Source organism: Eleginops maclovinus, chromosome 5, assembly GCF_036324505.1.
Source record: "Eleginops maclovinus isolate JMC-PN-2008 ecotype Puerto Natales chromosome 5, JC_Emac_rtc_rv5, whole genome shotgun sequence".
NCBI lineage: Eukaryota > Metazoa > Chordata > Actinopteri > Perciformes > Eleginopidae > Eleginops > Eleginops maclovinus.
In genome coordinates this window covers 23,538,601-23,556,307 of record NC_086353.1, presented here as the reverse complement: position 1 = coordinate 23,556,307, position 17,707 = coordinate 23,538,601, and the positions used below count along the sequence as shown (strand labels likewise).

Genomic DNA, 17,707 nt, shown 5'->3' with positions numbered 1-17,707 from the left:
CGACAACAAATAAGAGACTTCAGGTTGCATAAATGTATTAACATTTATTGTGCTGGGTTAAAACAATTAATTCATCTTGAAAAATAATCTATACATTTCATAAAGTTCTAGAAAATCAGTAGTACATCAGTGTTACACTTTTCATTTGTATGCAGTACTAAGGATACAGTTTGCAGGAGGATTTGGAGAAGGCTACACAAATAATGATGTATACCTATAGGAAATGATGACGGATCACCGTTTGACATGCTGCAAAGTCAGCAAATATTCAAAAGTCATTCAAACCTGAGGAAAATCCTTGCGATGATGTTCGCAAGGATTGTTCACAGGCTTGTTCCCATGGCGATGATGTCCTGAGGAAGCCCGGCCATGGCGATGGGTTTGAAGAAGCCCAGTTTAGTGTAAAAGTCGAGCATCCTCCGATCGCTGTGCCTCAACTCACAGAACACGCCTCTGGAACCTGAAAGCGATGGAAAAGGAAACCATGATGCTTTTAAAGATTTACTATTCATTTAATATTGAAATTAGGATTGTGTTTTAAGGATGCAATCGCTCCATATTTGAAAAATGAATGCCATGTTGGGACGCAAAGCTCAGAAATACGGAGGGTTCACACACACGGCTAAATGGCGTAGTATGTCCTTCTGAAAAATCAAAGCTCCAAGTCTCAGCTGGAAATAAATTCCAGGAATGATTGATTTCTCCACGTGGAAACATCTAACATCGAATATCGTGTTGGTAGGTATCTGTTGTGATAACGACATAACAACCCTTCCCTGTGCAGAAAATGGTTTACCATAAAATCTAAATACATATTTGTCGTCTTGTCTGTAGGGCTATTTATCAATCACGTATGTTCTGGTGTGAGTTACCCAGGGGTTGTAGAGACATCTGCCTTCTCCAATGTAATGAAACATGATGGCACTTGGTTTCTGGTACTCAAAGTGCCTAAAAAAACTGGAAATTCAACAGCAATTTCTCTCTCCAGTAACAGAGGATTTAAAATAAATAAAAGTAGGAACTATAGTCTTTACACTGTGTAGTGTGCGTCCTCTCATGGACGAGAGGCTTAGATTATATATATTTCATTTAGCTGACGCTTTTATCCAAAGAGACTTACAACAAGTTGTGCTAACTCAATGGTGGGCGTAGTTAGAAAGAAAATAGCTCCACCATGAAACTGCTATAACCATTAACCTCGTCATGATATCTGGAAAGAGACATGCTGTATAGTTATTTGGAGGGGTTTTCGAACAGCAAAACCTAAAGGTTATCTATTTTCATCATATTAGGAGGGAAGGAAGACATCTCTGTGGTTTATAGTTCCAACACCCATGATTATTCTGTGAATTGGTTGTAGGCCAGTTCTGTGAGGCGGATCAAAAGGCATTGTGCGAGGCCTTGACCTACCACTGCTCCTGATGGAGGACAACAACCGACCAATCATGCGCTTGGCTGGCGAGGGATCAGCGACCCGCGGCAGCACTTGTATGGTGATCAGGGAGGGGAAGTCCTGGAGCACTGAGTCACTTACTGCCCTCTAGAGGTACAAGATAAAATAAATACATGTCATTAAGCATATCTTGATATTGTTATTCTGAAGAAACAACTGGTTGCATTTGATCACCTGAATCATAGCAGCAGCTGGTTTGGCGTCGGTGAGTGCGAGAGCGTAACCACACACCCCGATCTCATCCTCCAGGACCAGAGCACACTGAGGGGAGGGGGGGATCTCTCCCGCTGAGAGGCTGCAGCGGGACAGATGGGATGTTAATGTTTAGTACGAAAGCATGAATACTTACAGAGAGAATGTGACTCTTTCTCACCCGTCACAAATGAGGGGAGGCTGCATCATCAGGGGGACTTTGTCCTCTCCCGCGCTCTGCATCTCTCTGGAAATCCTCTGTACCTCCATCTAGTGCGGAAAACCAAACTGTAACATCAACGGCTGAACTTTGACAAACAGATCATCAAAAGGCGTAATGCTCAAGATTAAGAAGGCTAATATTTCAGGTACTATGTTTCTTGTTTTAAACACCACCAAAGACGTTATTATGTTTATAACAGATTCAAGCGTACTAGGAAACAGAAAAACGACATTCAGCAATGCTAAGCTAATATACTACCGTACGTAATTCAATACTTCAGCTATGGTGGGATTCAGTTATGGTGGGCTTCAGGTATGGTGGGCTTCAGTTATGGTGGGCTTCAGCTATGGTGGGATTCAGTTATGGTGGGCTTCAGCTATGGTGGGCTTCAGTTATGGTGGGCTTCAGTTATGGTGGGATTCAGTTATGGTGGGCTTCAGTTATGGTGGGATTCAGTTATGGTGGGATTCAGTTATGGTGGGCTTCAGTTATGGTGGGCTTCAGGTATGGTGGGCTTCAGCTATGGTGGTATTCAGTTATGGTGGTATTCAGTTATGGTGGGCTTCAGTTATGGTGGGCTTCAGCTATGGTGGGCTTCAGCTATGGTGGGATTCAGTTATGGTGGGCTTCAGCTATGGTGGGCTTCAGCTATGGTGGGCTTCAGTTATGGTGGGCTTCAGCTATGGTGGGATTCAGTTATGGTGGGCTTCAGCTATGGTGGGCTTCAGTTATGGTGGGCTTCAGCTATGGTGGGATTCAGTTATGGTGGGCTTCAGCTATGGTGGGCTTCAGTTATGGTGGGCTTCAGCTATGGTGGGATTCAGTTATGGTGGGCTTCAGCTATGGTGGGCTTCAGTTATGGTATTTTTAATACTTTGATTGATTGATATATTTTTCATAGTAGTGTTGAGAGTTGTGCCCCCTCCCCTTACCAAGACCACAAAGTTCTATTAGATCTAGCATCTTGATTTTGCTCTTGCAATGCAATTCACCTTAAAATGTTAAAAAAATTCTGCCCAGGGGAGCAAGCCCCCGGACCCCACTAGAGGATGTGAAGTCCACCCTACTCCTAAGACATGTCAACAGGCCAGGTAACATCGACCTGGTGAACATGACTAATATATTGAAGACGCAACCAGCACAAAACACTATGGGGGTGTAGTGGCTTGCTCAGTGCAAAACTCCCCCCCACCTTAAAAAAAAAGAGGCCCCGAAAATGTTTTAGTGCACGCATTATCACGCACACCGCTCCACCTCACCTCTGGGCTAAGCCCACCCAAACTTGAAAACCTAGCTACGCCCCTGCTAAGTACAACAAATTACATGAATTTAGAATGCGCACATGAAATGCAGACGCAAAGTTTATGAAACTGGGGACACCTTTTTCAGATCAAAATAAAACTTTAAGGGTCTTGAGCGCGCCTGTAAACTACACCTTCTGGTACTCTAAAGAATATAAAGCAAAAAAGACACCATTTACCTCAGGCAAACAGGCCATACAACATTGCCACATGTTTTTGGATCATTTTAGAGTCAGTAGAGTAATCAAGAATTATTTTTAGTTTATATTACTTTTTCTTTTAAGTGCCTATGCCCTGCTGCTGCAAAGTGGGAGCAACGTTTGTTTTTATAGTTTCGATTTTTACGTAAATTGCTCAACTTGACACTAAACCAGTGTTCTTGTCTATTACATTGCTTTGTGCATGCTATTTTTCAGAACATTTATACGTTATACTTTTAATAAGAGGTGGGGCCATTCCAAAAGTGGAGGGGACAGGTCCCCAGCACAAAAACCTGCCGCCTATGTATGTTCTTATAAGTTATCTGATCAATAAATGTATTCTTTGACTATGAAACCGTTCCCTACCTACAGAAGCTGCTGAACATAATATAGCAGTAGCCTGCGTTAGGGAACATCAGTGTGAAGAATAGTATATATACCAAAAGGGAAGGCTCATCTCTAGCCTTTAATTCCTGCTGTCTCTTTGTATCATATCATCAATGCTGGTTTCCTCACCTTGTCCTCAGGGCAGTACATCCGTATGCTGTAAACTGACGCCATGAGAGGATGTCTGAACAGGTCCCTGTTTCCATGGCAGGGCAGCATTCTCTGCAAGAACAAATATTCAGTAAATTCAGATCTATGCAGAGCTACGCTGATAGATAATGAAGTGACGAGACAACACTTGTCTTGTTAATGATTTCTATTACAGGGAAAATGACGTATTAAATGTCATGGTGAAAGAAGAAAAATGTCTTTATACTGTTTTTAGATTAAGTTACCTGGAACTCTCCAGAGAGGCCTCCTCTAAACCCCCAGGGTTCAGGATCAGTGTTCAGTACCTGGGCAGCGGGGCAAGCCTGCCCTCCTGTAGAACACATTCAAAACAAGTGACGCCAAAGTAGGTCAAGGAAGATTATTTGCTATAAAGTAGGATTATAGATGAGCAGAGGACCCAATTGCAGTGATTTTTAGCCAGTGATCATCCAAGGTCAACCAATGCTCCCCAAACACTGTGCCTTTTAAAGGAATACTTCCCTCAAAAAATGACCAACTTTGTTGTTTTTCTTGCATGCCTCCATAGTGAAGCATGCAAAGAAGTGTGTTTTTGTCCCAGAAAATAAAGGTAATTGATTTAAAAATGATCACTTTTTGGGTGAATTATCCTTTAGCATGCCTACAGCTGCCCTATCCTGTGTGGTTTGATAAGCATTTTCTCACCAAGTGTTTTCACATAGGTTTGAGCCAGGCCCACCCCGCTCTTGATGTCACAGATGTAGTTGTAGAGGTCGTACAGAATGCTGCGGTTTGGGGCGTTGGACAGACGGTTGAACATCTGCACCACCGCTTTGCACATGCCATCAAACTGCTGTGCTCTGGAGCGCCATTCAGCAGTCTGAAATACACAGATTATGCATGAAATCACAGATAACCAACAGACACGATCTGATTTTGGTAGTAAATATAAAGCAACACTACCTCGTCCGTCTCGGCCGCGGCGGCCCAGCTGTGGTTCTTGAGCCAGTCCAGTTCCTGCAGCATGGTCCGGGCTGTGGGGCCGTGTTCGTACGGCAGGTAGAAGAGCTCCGACAGCAGCTTCAGGTCGTCCAGGGTCAGGGGCTCGGCCGTGTACAGAGGGTTCTCCCCAGGTCCGGGAATATAGGAGCCATCTCCCATATCTGTCTGCATGGGCTCCTCATCTGACACCTCCTTCTTCAGACGAGCTGGGGTACGACAGGGGCCTGGAAGGACGAGGAGGGGTAGATGAGACGCTTAGTTCTACTGGGACTCCCACCCCAACCGACCCTGATGAATCTCCAGGTACCTCCAGGTAGGTCGGTGCTCAGGAAGTCCTGCAGCCAATCGGTGAGGGCCAGCGTCAGGGCTTTCTGGGGGCTGTAGCAGGGGTCCTGCTCCTCATCGTCTGGGGATGGAGAGACATTAAGACTATGAGATGAATTCTGTAATAATTTCTCAGGTCTTTGCAAGTCTTTGCAATTTTATTACAGCCTAATTTTAATCTACAGAAGCCTGTTTTTGTTGCTTAAGTTAATTTGGGAAAGCTCTTCTTTTTAATGCAGGGAAAAATGACAGGGACAGACCGCAGCTATTAAAAGTCCCGTTGCTGTTATAAAAAAGAACAGTCAGATTTAAGCTAAGACGTTCTGCAAATATGCCAAAAGTTAAGAATGCATTCAAAAGGAAGGGTGTTTTTATTTCTAAAAAATTACACACTCACCCATTTCCACATCCCTTTGTCCTCCATCAGCGGTTGCTTTGCACCACGTAGCTAATGTGTGGATGGCCACAAAGTTAGGGTAGAACTCGCAGTTGGGATTGGTGAGGACTCCTCTCAGTTTGCCGATCAGCTCAGTGGGACGATCCTAAAAATAAATCGTTAATAATTATGTCCAGTTACAGGTAAGACTACAGGCATCTCAGATTACTGACCTTGAAGGGTCCGAGGAAAATCCTTTGGGGGTCATAGTCGTTTGCGTGGATATTGTCCCAGATGACTGGCGGCCTCCTCAGGACGGAGGACACCTCTTCTATGGACTCAACAGAGATTTTGTGGGATACCACTTTGGGACCTTAATAACAGGAATAACAGAGAAAGAGAGAGAGAGAGTGAAAACATTGTATAACTGTACATTTGATTACGTCTGTCGAGGTATATTGCAGCCTCACCAGTCCACAGTATGTCTATCCCAGGAAGCAGCGTCTCCCCCACAGTGTGCAGGTAAGAGGACTGCAGCACATTGGGAGTACAGAACGCAGCACAATAATCTGGAGGGACAGAGCAAGTGTAAATGATGGGGAACAGTGACCGAATATGAGCTTATCATGTAAAAAGGGTGGGATCAAACATTGTTTCCATAGCTTAAAACACTCCCAGGCTGTGTTTAAACGGGCTGGATAATATCTGGAACATTTTACCAGAAACAACACGCTTACTGCCTCACCTGTGGGACAGAAGAGGAAGGTCTCTGGGTCCCCCAGGTGCTGGTACACTGCATTAGTGATGGCCACCTGAGCGTGGGCGAACGAGCTGAAGGCCTTCTTGTCAGCCGCACACATCTCAGTCTCGATGTCATCGAATAGTAAAGAGAAGGACCTGCAGCCAAATTGCCTCACCTGATGGGGGGAGGGCACAGCTTGGGCTCATTTTGTTTTTCTAACTCTTAAATCACCTTTTTGAAAAATGAAGTTATCCACTAGTTATAAGCCAGCTACTAGGAGTGTCAGTGATATCAGGTGCACGTTGACCTCCTAGCTTTGTATTTTACTGCTGCATTTCATATAAAGTAATAAGGTGTCCAGGACAGCACCTTTAAAGAGCCATAAAGCCACATACAGCTGAGATTAAATGATCTCTCCTGCTCCACCCTTTATCTGTGCATAACTAGTCCTTACCTGATCCAGTTTCCTTGTCAGGGCGGCAACCTCTTTGGGGTTGGAGAAAGTAATGTCCAGGCCGGGAGAGATGGCGTAGATGAACTCCACGTCGTGCTGTTTAGCCGCTGATATCAGGGCGATGAGTTGTTCTGGGAAAAGAAAAGAATATGACAACATCTAATGAATATACTAACATAAAACATTCTTATAAAGGCTTGAGAAATGCCGACCAATCAAAAGTTTGCTACCAATATGGAGATTTGTGAGCCACCCTCATCTCTAAAAAAATAAGATTCTGTAATCATGAAGATGCCACAAGACATTTCAATTTGCTGTTTTGTTTACACCATGTCCTACATTATTCCTGCCTGCAATTTATGCATTTATGTGATGGCCATAGTCCACTAACAGTGTCTGTTTTGACCTGCTCTTTGGGTCATCAGAGACATGATAGTTTTTTTTATCATTTTTGATAAGATGCACCAAATTCACAAAGGAGAGGCTCCAAACTGAGCAATTAAAGAGATAACGTTGACTCAGAATAGGACTTTGGTATGACACTGATATAAAAATGTTATCCACTATGCACGACCCTGAGGCCATTATGAACTACATGACTTTACTAGGTACCAGTGAATCGTATTTGTAGTTTCAGACCATGATTTATTCTTCTCTATGGCAAAATAAAATACGAGTATAGTTTTAAATTGAGAGGTCTGAATGAAAAGTAGTCTAAACCTAATTACTGTATAAATCAGTAATAAATATAGTAGATGCAACCTGTTTTTTATTTTTGTATTCTATAAACTACTGACAATGTTTCTCTGTGTTGGAATTCAACAGACACTGGAATGGCTGCCATACATGTAGAGATAAAGGTTTAAGAAACATTTGGAGTGGTCTCTTAATTTCTTCCAGAGCTATATTACATTTTAGTGTGAATATTGACCTTTTTTTGTTGGAATTATAGGCACCTTTTCTCTACACGGACACTTAACTTCTTAAAAATATGAACTTCAAAGATATCCAACATGTGAAATGAATGAATCGGGGAGTAGAAATGACTACCAGGGGCCGTCGTATAGCTCAGTGGGTAGAGCATCATACCCCATATACAGGGGTTTGAACCCCATGCGGTGGACCCAGGTTCAAATCCAGCCTGAGTCTCTTTGCCTCTTGCCTTCTGTCTCCCCGTTTCTGAACTACACTGTATTAAAGGCACTGGTGGCCCAAAAATGTCTTAATTTTTTTTTAAATGTTTAAAATAAATGAATACCAGGTGGAAAAATGGATACCCAGGTATTGTCAACATTAACTATTTTTATAATTCTCTAAACAGTTTTACTCAAATTAAAAATGTAAATAGATTCATTTTCTGAAATGGTTTGAAAGTCATGTGTGTTTTTGGTTGTCGGCTGCTCCCAGTAAGGCCACCTTCCAGATCTAACACAAGCAGATGTTTGAGACTCACCTGCCTCCTCTGCAGAGTACAGGTCCCTCCAGTACATCCGGTGTTTGTAGTCATCCTTGGGGGCGTACAGGTACGTGTTCAAACCCCACTTCTGTTCTCTGTGAAACAGCGGTATTAAACAATCACAGTATTATATAAATTGTTTTATGATAAGAGATGATTCTAAGTAGTGGGTCATATTATGTCCTGATGGGGAAAATGGTCTTAATGTTGATTGTCCAGTGTTGTCAACCATTCCCCTGTACCCAAATAAACCCATCAGTATGGGACAACATCCAATATAAGGCCCTTTTTATGACAGGCTTTGTTTTAATGCAGTTTTGTTTGCTGCAGTTCTACTTCCCATACCTTTTAAACAGCTCTGTCCTCTGCTCCATAGTCCATGGCCGCCCATAAAAACCTGCATAAAGCAAGGTCAAGTTACGCACCAAACTGTGATCAATATGAGACAGAAAACCATCGATAACATATATCTGAAATGTATTCTGTTACAGCTTCATGACGCTGCATTGTATTATTTTTGGGGTGGTCCTGTGTGGGCCCCTGATCCCACTCTGCTTACCTTCCACTACCCCGCTGATGAACCGCTTCCCCCCATTGTTGGCTCGCCCCTGCTCAACGCCGCTGCCCGGTGTCGACATGTTTTCAGTCCGCGATGTTGAGTTGTGTCTACTTCCAGCTCACTAATGCTCAGACAGCAGCTCCAGCACTGACAGCACTATTAGCATGCATATGTTTGTGTGCCAGTTTTTAATTTGGTTTTATTGCGCCCTTCTTTCACGCATGCGCAAACCAGTCGAATTAAACCGTCTGCAGCCTCGCGCACACTGATGATAACATGATCTAAGGTCTGTAGTTGTAAATAATGCTGTGAGGAAATAATACAAAACCAGCTCTTGTTTTGTGATTGTAGTTCACCTGAGAGCAGGCGCGTGCGGGACTGAACGTGACTGCCGGGTGAACGTCTTAAAGGGACATTGTCCCTGTAACTTAAAGAGACCATTCTCCTGAAACAAAGGGAGCAGGCGAAATAACTAAATACTTTCAGCTTAACTAAACACTATTAGCAAATGTAGTGGTCGTCTTGCCATCTTCTATAGCTGTAAAATATAATATGTTAATGTTGATGAAGGTCCACTTGTTGGTGTTTGTGCAGTTACTATGAGTATGGTATTTTCTCTTGATGTACACTTACATTTGGTCATATTATTTGGCAGTATTTGTGACTATTATTCACCAGCAAATAAGGCAGTGACTTTAGTAGCAGCAGCCATTTATTTTATTGAATATTAAATAGGGTACTTTTTAGGCATAAGTCTCATCTTTATGGATCTCCATTCTACATTTAATGGTGTTTTGAGACATATCTCTACTAGCAATCATCAATTGTTTCCGCACAACAGTTCGATTACCTGGTTCAACTGTTTAAAGTATCATTTACTCATTCATTAGAAAAAATTTTGCTCAAAATTTTATAAACTAAATGTTCAGGGAATGTGAAAATGGACAGATGTTACTAATTACATAAGCATTGGCTCTGTTTCAATTAAGTGTGCTAAATTGCCATGTTAATAACAAGTGGGGACCCACAGGCCTTAGAAGTGGAAATTAATTGGTGTTACATTTGTTATTAATTACAGCTTTTTGGATAGTTAATTATGTCTGCCATGAGAAAGGGTTATTTAAAAAGCAGAGATGTTAAAGCATGACCTAATAAAAATTATGAGGCTCTGACAAAATGTGGAATATACTTAAATTAAATCCATAAAGGATCACTTCCTAGGTGGTAACATTGAGCCTTGTTTGTACTGTGGCAGTTTGTCTTCTGAGACATCTGTTACTGATAACCAAAGAAACCCAGGTCGACAACTCATGAGGAAACACAACTTATATCTTTTATTTTTCATATACTAATATACAAAACATTATCAGCAATATTGAATTTAACAAAAATGTTTAGTGGGTTCCACTAACATGCTATCAATTAAACAGTGCTACATATCTTTACATATTAACTGTACACATTAGAAACAGCATGCGTATTAAGAGTCCAAGCATGGAGAAAACACTAACATAAAAAAGTTTGCTACATAAGTATGCGCAATAAGTCTCTGAGGTCCAAGGATATAAAAACTTGTTATGTTGTTCTTTGCCACATCTAGCTTGGTGTTGTCTTCCAACACGGCTCGTTAACTCTTTATTCCTTTCTGCGCCTGTTTCAGCAACGAATCAAAGTCGAGGTCCTCAAACCTGCTCTTGACAGGATAAGGCTCTGCATCTTTGTTTGCATCTGAGGAAGAGGAGAACATTCACAGGCTCACTGTTAGGCTCACGCACATTAAAGAACATATATTTACTTTTTCAGTTTTTCTGAAAATTGGTGTAAAATATGTGATATTTGGGAGGAAACTCGACTCAAGGTTCAATTCATTATTCAAAATCCTATCAGGAATATAGTTACTATGGTGCAGCTTGTAAAAAACCAATCTTAGCTTGGGCAGAATTACATTGAACGTAGATTTTCTGAAATTTAATTTACATACTATCATAAATATGTCGCTTAGTTTCTAAGGTGCTGTATTACTTGTAGTGCACAGCATGCTCCGCTAGCGGTCAGTATCTCTCTCTCAGTATTGTTAAAGCTGTGATGATAGCAGTGCCGTATTATTATACAGCTTATTTATCAAAGAATAAATAAAAGAATAATAAAAAGATAAGCTCCCTTGTCTTCTTGCCATCTGATTATTACAGTAAAGTTAGCGAAACCTTCAACTCAGGCTCACTTTAGGAAGGTGGACCAGCCATTCTCGGTGTAGTGACAAGCAGAATGTCATGAAGGTATGACGAAGTAATTATCGTACAGAGCCTTCAACAGTGAGGGGCTTTGACCTGACACATTCACTACATATTAACCTCAATGAGGGGAAGCCTTCAATAATGAGGGTTTGATTTAGGTTAAAAGTCTCACCTAGGTCGGCGTACTGGGAATTACAGAACTGTCTTCTTCCACCAAAGCAGATGTCAAACGGCAGCTCATTGGGTTTCCGTAGTTTGCCGCCGTTATCGATGGCTGCGAAAGCATCGTCCATGTTGTAGAAAGTGACGAAGGCGTAGTGGTCGCTGTGGGAACCAAAAGGAGTGTCAATACTGATGAAGGGTACAAAATAACCATAATATAACTTATTTTCAGTTGTGCGCCCTCACCCTCTATCCCTAAAGTGAAGCGACACACACTCCACTTCTCCGAACTGACAGAAGCGCTCCCTCAGCTCCTCGTGGGTCATGGACCTGCAGATGCGGCCGACATACACCACCCTGCGCTCATCCTGTAGGAGAGGAAGTTTAAGAATTACTCAACTGAAAAACAAATACAACCACAGACACATTGAGCTGATATGTTAGTTATTTTTTACTCACTATGGCTTTAAGTTTCTGTATCCTGATCTCGTGCTCTCTCCGGAGCTTCCTGGACTCTCTGCTGCTGGAGGGATGAGAGGAGGACAGAGACTGAGATTACACTCGTAAAAGACCCATTTAAATACAAACAGCCACATTTTCTTTATTTGAAAATTAAATTACAACATTTACTAACCTGTAAACATCTCTCAGCTTCCCACGGTAAACCCGCGGTGATCTTGATCTGGATGGGGACCTGGACTGTGACCAAGATCTGGATCTGGACCTGCTACACTTCGACCTTCTTGAGTAAGACCACCTGTAGCGGCGAGTTGGGGAGCGGGAAACGGAAGGGGATGACGACGAACATGAACTGCTCTCTGAACGCTTGTGACGGCGCCTGCGAGAAGGACAAAGGAAGGTATTAGGAGCGATGGAGAAAGAGGAAGAATAAAAAACAGAACAAAGAAGAGGAGGATTACTTTTGTCTTTTTGGAGACGGAGATGCAGAGCTGCAGGAGGAGGACGACGATGAAGAAGCAGAGCTGGAGTCTGAACAAGGGGATCGATATCTCCTCCTCTCCCTGCCTCTGGAAGGAGGGCTGGGTGGAGGTGTGGGCAGAGTGCATGGGGGTGTCTCAGGACTACAGTCTTGCTCGGTGGCAGTGTTTTTTGAAAAATCTTTGTCTGTGGGCCGACTAGTCTTTACGGAGTCATCCACAGCCCTTATGGGGGGGTTAACGTCACAGCTAGAGGTCTGTTTTTTGCATTCAGCAGCAGCAGTTGAGGCACTAGTCGTCACCTTTATTTCGTTAGGCGCTTTTAGCTCATCCTTGGGTTTAGAGGTTCTGCAGTGCTGAGCAGCACTTACCGTGGACCCGCAGTAATCGTGATCGATGAACACTGCTGAATACATGTGAGGAGAAAGACGAGCAGCAGGGAGCTCAGGGAGGTTCGTGTGCGTCTTCTTGGATGGGAGAGGACGGGGGTCGATAATCTGAATGGCCTTGGACAGAGGGTTTTTGCGCCTTGCTGGTGGAAGTTGAGTGCTGAGGATGATGTCAGTGCCGAGGGGCTCTGGGATGTCAGCGAAGTGTGGCGGGTCCCTGAGGGGTTTTGGATTTGGTTCAAGTGCTTCCACTGCAGGCTGAATTCTGTCCAAGGGTCCACCCGTCAGTACGTTTGAAGATGAGGTAGCAAGTTTGAGCTCTTTCTCTCCACCCCTCACCCCTTGAGCTAGGTGAATGAGAAGAAAAAAAAGAGTTAGCATCTGACATCACATTTTACTGTCGAACTGAAATGTAGAACATGTTTTTCATTTTGAATAGCCTTATGTCTGTATTTAGTGTTTCTGAGGCAGTCATCAAAGTTTCAAATTTGAGTATTTGAAACAAAGCCTACATTTATTGATTCAAATTTGTATTAGTATTATTAATTGTCTGATATTTATACCAAAATCGACTATATATTGACTGGGGATAAACCAAGAAATATTCTGTAAAATCAGACTCTTACCCGCTTGTATAGACCAGGTGGAATGATGCTTTCTAATAAACTTTTTCTCAGTCACCCCTCGTTAACAGTAATATGATTACTCACCTTGCGTTTCTTCAAACTGTTCCAGCAGGCTGGTCAGATCGGGAGCTTCGATTCCTGAAGAAGAAGAACAAACAGACGTGAAACTTTTGAAGATGTTCATTTCTTAGTTCGACCTTCTTTAAAGTGAACTCAACAAAATCCACAAGTCTCAACTGTCTACCTGAGTCGGCTGGTTTCTCCAAAGCGGAAAAACTGGGGGGAACCTCTGATAACGTCTCCTTTCCTGGTGTGGGAGCATCTACGGGACTAGGCGGTGTTGTGAGGGAAGGATGCTTTATTTCCCTTGCTGGATCTGGACCTGGTGACGGAGGATTCTTTGGTTGCAACCTTACTTCTATCGTCTGGTTTGGACTGCTTCTCTGAGGCTGCAGTGTTTGGAGCTCTGAGGAAGATTTGGTTTGTGTTGTGGTTGCGCACAGTGCTTGAGGTCTGGAGGTAACACCTGAGGCTATCTCTGCAAGCTTGTTTTTAATTTCCTGGAACAGGGTGGAGTAGCCCTGGTTTACTAACAACACCTCAGGACTCGTCCAGGAGGTGGGTGGCTGTATATGAGGCGATGTGCCTGAGGATTCAGTTTGAATTTGGGGAAAGTGCCTGATGCTGTCAGAGTCTCTACAGGTGAACTCCAACTTGGACTCTGATGCAGAGTGGTCAGTGGTGGGTGATGTTGTTTGGCTGGCTGGCAGCGGGAGGAGGACGGGGTTCGGTGGATCAATACTGAGAGGCTTCTTTACTGGACTTTTTTTGCTCTCTGAAACATTTGGATTGACTGTGAGGTCTGGCTGCAGACTGCCGGGTTTGGATTCAGTTCTTGGACGCTTTAACCCGCTGCGACGTGCATGAGTGCAGGGGTTAGGCCTGGGCGGAGTTGGAGATATATGATCGGCACCACTTCTACTACTGTCTGGATGATGGTGCGCTGCCTGGGGACAGCAGCTGTTTTGTCTGTGTAAACAGATGGGGGTCAGCTCCGTGGGGGGCTCAGAAACGCAGGGCCACTTGGTGGTGTTGTTCCCCTGTTTCTCCACCAGGGGCTGCCTCTTCTGCCGCAGCTGTCTGTACTCTTGGAGGCTGAGTGACTTGACCTTTGTCTCACCTTTAAGTGGTGAAACCCCCGCCATGTTGTTGTTGATTTCTGAGGTCGGTGTTTGGGGTTCAGATGGGCAGCCTGCTGGGTTTTCATTTGCTTTGGTGTTGTTCAGTGGAACTGACACACTGTGAATTGTTAGATTTTTCTCGTTTAATTCCTCCTCCTCCAATTCATCGAGTGAAACCACCTGAACGGGGCCGAAGCTCACCCTTTTCTTCTCTCTGGATGGGGGAGTTCTGGATAACGGTCCATTCAGCAGCGCGCTCTTTAAGACGCTGTCATTATCTCTCTTTTCATCTTTCCTATTTGAGTCTTCCACCTCTTCATCAGACACAACATTTATCTCTTCGTCGCTCTCCTCACTGGGTCTCTCGTACTTCCACACCTCTTCCTGAGAGAACGTTTGGTTCTTCAGTTTGTCCCCCTCCTCCACACGCAGCTTCAGGCAGTAGGGGTGCATGAGCTTCACCAGGTTGACCAGAGAAGTGGAGGTGAAGATCTCCACTTCAGCTTCTGCTTTCATATTCTGGGAGTGGATCAATGTTTGTTTTTTGAACAAATGTGAAGGGTTGGTTCTCTCCAATTTGCTTTCCGCTTCCTCGTCTGCATCCATCTTTATCGAGAGTGTTACATTTGGTGTTTTGGATCTTGACCTCAGTCTTTCAGATAGTGAAAGGCTCTAAAGAGAGAAAGAAAAAAAAATAACATTTAGATCTTGGAAGTGTTTATATTTTCTCATATTTTGCAGTTACTTTCCTATTGTGTTCATTCATGTTGCACTCTGTTTATCTAAGCTATTATGTATCATCCAAGCCTAAACCATCATAGCCACGTAAAACCGAATTATATTGGATTTTCAAAGTTCTGACAGTCCTTGAACTAATCATGTGTGACACCCTATTTCTGCGGTTGTTTTTTTTCTGTCACGATTAAAATAGTGATATTTAATTAAACAGATCGCCAAAAATAAAGCATTTGCATGAAACATGTCGTGTTAAATGTATTGGTTGAATACTTTAAAACAAATAGTTATTGAAAATGTTTTGAGATTTCAGAATTGATAAAAAAGCCAGATTTTTTAAGAACTGATTTATAAATTATTTTTAGAATAATACATTCTGTGGCTTTTAAGCCTTTTTTTTAAGGGATCTGTGAGTTTCCTGTATATGTTTAAGTGAAAAACAAACTATACTAGCCTTGACTAAAAATTCAATTGAATATGTCTTTTCCAACGAAGTTATTGCAGCTTTGTATTTCTTGTTCCTGAGTGTGTGCACCCACCACTGAGTTCTCCCTGCACTCTGGGTGGATGAGGAGCTTGGTGTCTGGCAGGGTGTCGAAGGGAGACAGAGTCACATCATCATCCTCCACACTGTCCAACATCTCGCTCAGGGCCGACAGCAGGGTCTCTCTCTCCTCCTCCGCTCCACTCTTATCCTGGAAATGCAAATGTAAAGTGTCTAAAAAACGGAACTGTAAAAAAGTGCCATCTTTTAAACTTCTAATGTACTGTCATGTGCGTTATCTCTGACCTCTGATGTGACAGTGGAGTCTTCAAAAATGGCCAGGATTGAGTGATCCATGCAGGACTGAGCGTCCATATCCACTGCTTCCATGTCACGTCTACTCAGGAGTAACTGCAGGGAATACAGACACACACATTTATTATATCAAACCCTTGTGCTTTAAGTTTTTATTCACACTAATCTGATCTGATCGTACCTCCTGCAATCCTGCAAATTGGTTTTGTAGAACAAATTGTTCAATTAAATAACGAGAAATAATGAAAAAAGCAGATCACAACTTCTGAAAATGTATTTCACTATCAATGAATACTGAAAAAAAAAAAATGTAAAAAGGGAAACTACTTAGTTTTAGGCATGATAGCTTTACTAATACCTTAATCTAGTTATCATTCCAGCTCTACAAACACTTGAAAAACAACTGAAGACACATTTGAATAATAGCCTTTAATAAATAACATAAATAATGTGTTTTCTACAAATTCAGAGTCCAGATAAAGACTCTACATAAAATAAATGGAATTGAAAAGATCAAAACAAGTCATGCTTTATAAAGAAAACGTTGTTAATATTTATACTATATTATATGTTTAATAGGTCTAAGATAATGTCATTTTTGTGTGTTACTGGGCAGCAATACATTAGAACAACAAATGCAACATTTAATGCTTGCATACTTATTTATACGGTGCAATTATTTTTAAATGTAGTGTATCAAGGAGCAATGCCTATTTCTACCATTGTGTTTTATCTTTAAGGTGAGCTAGTAGGATAAATAGAACCATGTCCATTATGAATCCCATGCTGGCCAGTATAGGTAAGAGGCAGAGTGAGGGGCCCGAGCATATTCATATGAATGAGTCACTAATCCGTAGTGTATATCATACATGGGAAGTTGAAACAACAGCTCTGTCAGGGCCTGTGCTGTAGTAAGCAGACACTCAAACCATGTTTAGACCCTCATAAAGATAGTACATTGTTTTATATTAAGCTTACTGCATACAAAGCACGGTAATATGACAGTATTGTATAAAAAAGCGACAGAGCGTGGGGACAGTGCTGGGCGCAGCGCTGAGGGTGCAGCCTGAACATCTTGTACTTCAGAGGAAACTAACCGGCTGCTTTCGAGTGTCAATCAATGACGACGAAGATTGTGCTAACGACAGTAGCTAACGTGCCATTGAGCAGTACTGTACCGGCCTAATATCATATTAATGGAGCTGCTCAACCAATTCCCCGGTTACTACCGCGGTAGTACTACAAGTCTCATTCAGCCACGTGTCGATATGCACGCATGTGGCCTCGCTCGCTGGCGAAATAACCCGTTATTAACACGTGGAAATCCGCTCGTGTGCAGCTATTTTGGTGTCACTTAGCGTAAATTAGCAAACCGGTACCTCATTGGTAGTGTTGCTGGTCAGAAAGTCGCTGTTCCCGGCATTTAACTCCCCGTCTTTCCCCCTCCACCGCACCGCCATCTTGCTGCTCCACATGGTCCGCTGGCAGGCCGTAGAGGGACACGTGGTCCCCTAGTGGAACCGCGGGAAAACCACAGATCTGGGATCAGATTGAGACCTTCAACTCCACCAGTGAGAGCAAAGAGAGGAGTTGAAATCAGATCCGAGGTCAGCTGTATGTCCAGTAAAATCCTTATTGATTGAAAATTAGTTTTCTCCTGAAAACTAGCAACAGGTTGTTGAGGTTGTCTGCAGAGACTCAGCAGGTAATGCACATTTTCCATTGAATATTTGTTAAATACACAAGGTAAATATAAGCAGTCTGTTTAACAAACATGTGTTCATTTCTCTGTGACAGCTAGCACATGGAACTAATGTTTGTTTTAGCTTCCATATGACATTAGTA

The 17,707-nt window shown here is 42.7% G+C and overlaps 2 protein-coding genes across 3 annotated transcripts; both read right to left on the bottom strand.

The window, feature by feature from the left end:
- Positions 1–24: 24 nt before the first annotated feature.
- ogal (O-GlcNAcase like) lies at positions 25–9,163 on the bottom strand. Its single transcript, XM_063884093.1, has 17 exons — positions 8,799–9,163; positions 8,585–8,636; positions 8,237–8,334; positions 6,784–6,914; positions 6,333–6,504; positions 6,058–6,156; positions 5,821–5,960; positions 5,609–5,753; positions 5,195–5,293; positions 4,849–5,111; positions 4,591–4,765; positions 4,152–4,237; positions 3,886–3,978; positions 1,827–1,915; positions 1,628–1,748; positions 1,411–1,540; positions 25–460 (listed from the first exon to the last, which is right to left on the bottom strand). The coding sequence occupies exons 1-17, from the start codon at positions 8,875–8,877 to the stop codon at positions 324–326; spliced, it is 2,109 nt and encodes a 702-aa protein (XP_063740163.1). The 5' UTR covers positions 8,878–9,163; the 3' UTR covers positions 25–323.
- Positions 9,164–10,109: 946 nt separating this feature from the next.
- On the bottom strand, positions 10,110–17,364 carry LOC134863997 (peroxisome proliferator-activated receptor gamma coactivator-related protein 1-like). Of its 2 annotated transcripts, none has more exons than XM_063882720.1 (11): positions 17,242–17,364; positions 15,854–15,958; positions 15,603–15,758; positions 13,392–15,000; positions 13,232–13,285; positions 12,115–12,868; positions 11,829–12,032; positions 11,654–11,717; positions 11,441–11,562; positions 11,205–11,356; positions 10,110–10,526 (listed from the first exon to the last, which is right to left on the bottom strand). In XM_063882720.1, the coding sequence occupies exons 1-11, from the start codon at positions 17,335–17,337 to the stop codon at positions 10,426–10,428; spliced, it is 3,417 nt and encodes a 1,138-aa protein (XP_063738790.1). In that variant the 5' UTR covers positions 17,338–17,364; the 3' UTR covers positions 10,110–10,425. The 2 variants fall into 2 exon arrangements, with proteins under 2 accessions (XP_063738790.1, XP_063738792.1); XM_063882722.1 differs by having other exon boundaries at positions 11,654–11,714.
- Between the last annotated feature and the right edge of the window lie 343 nt (positions 17,365–17,707).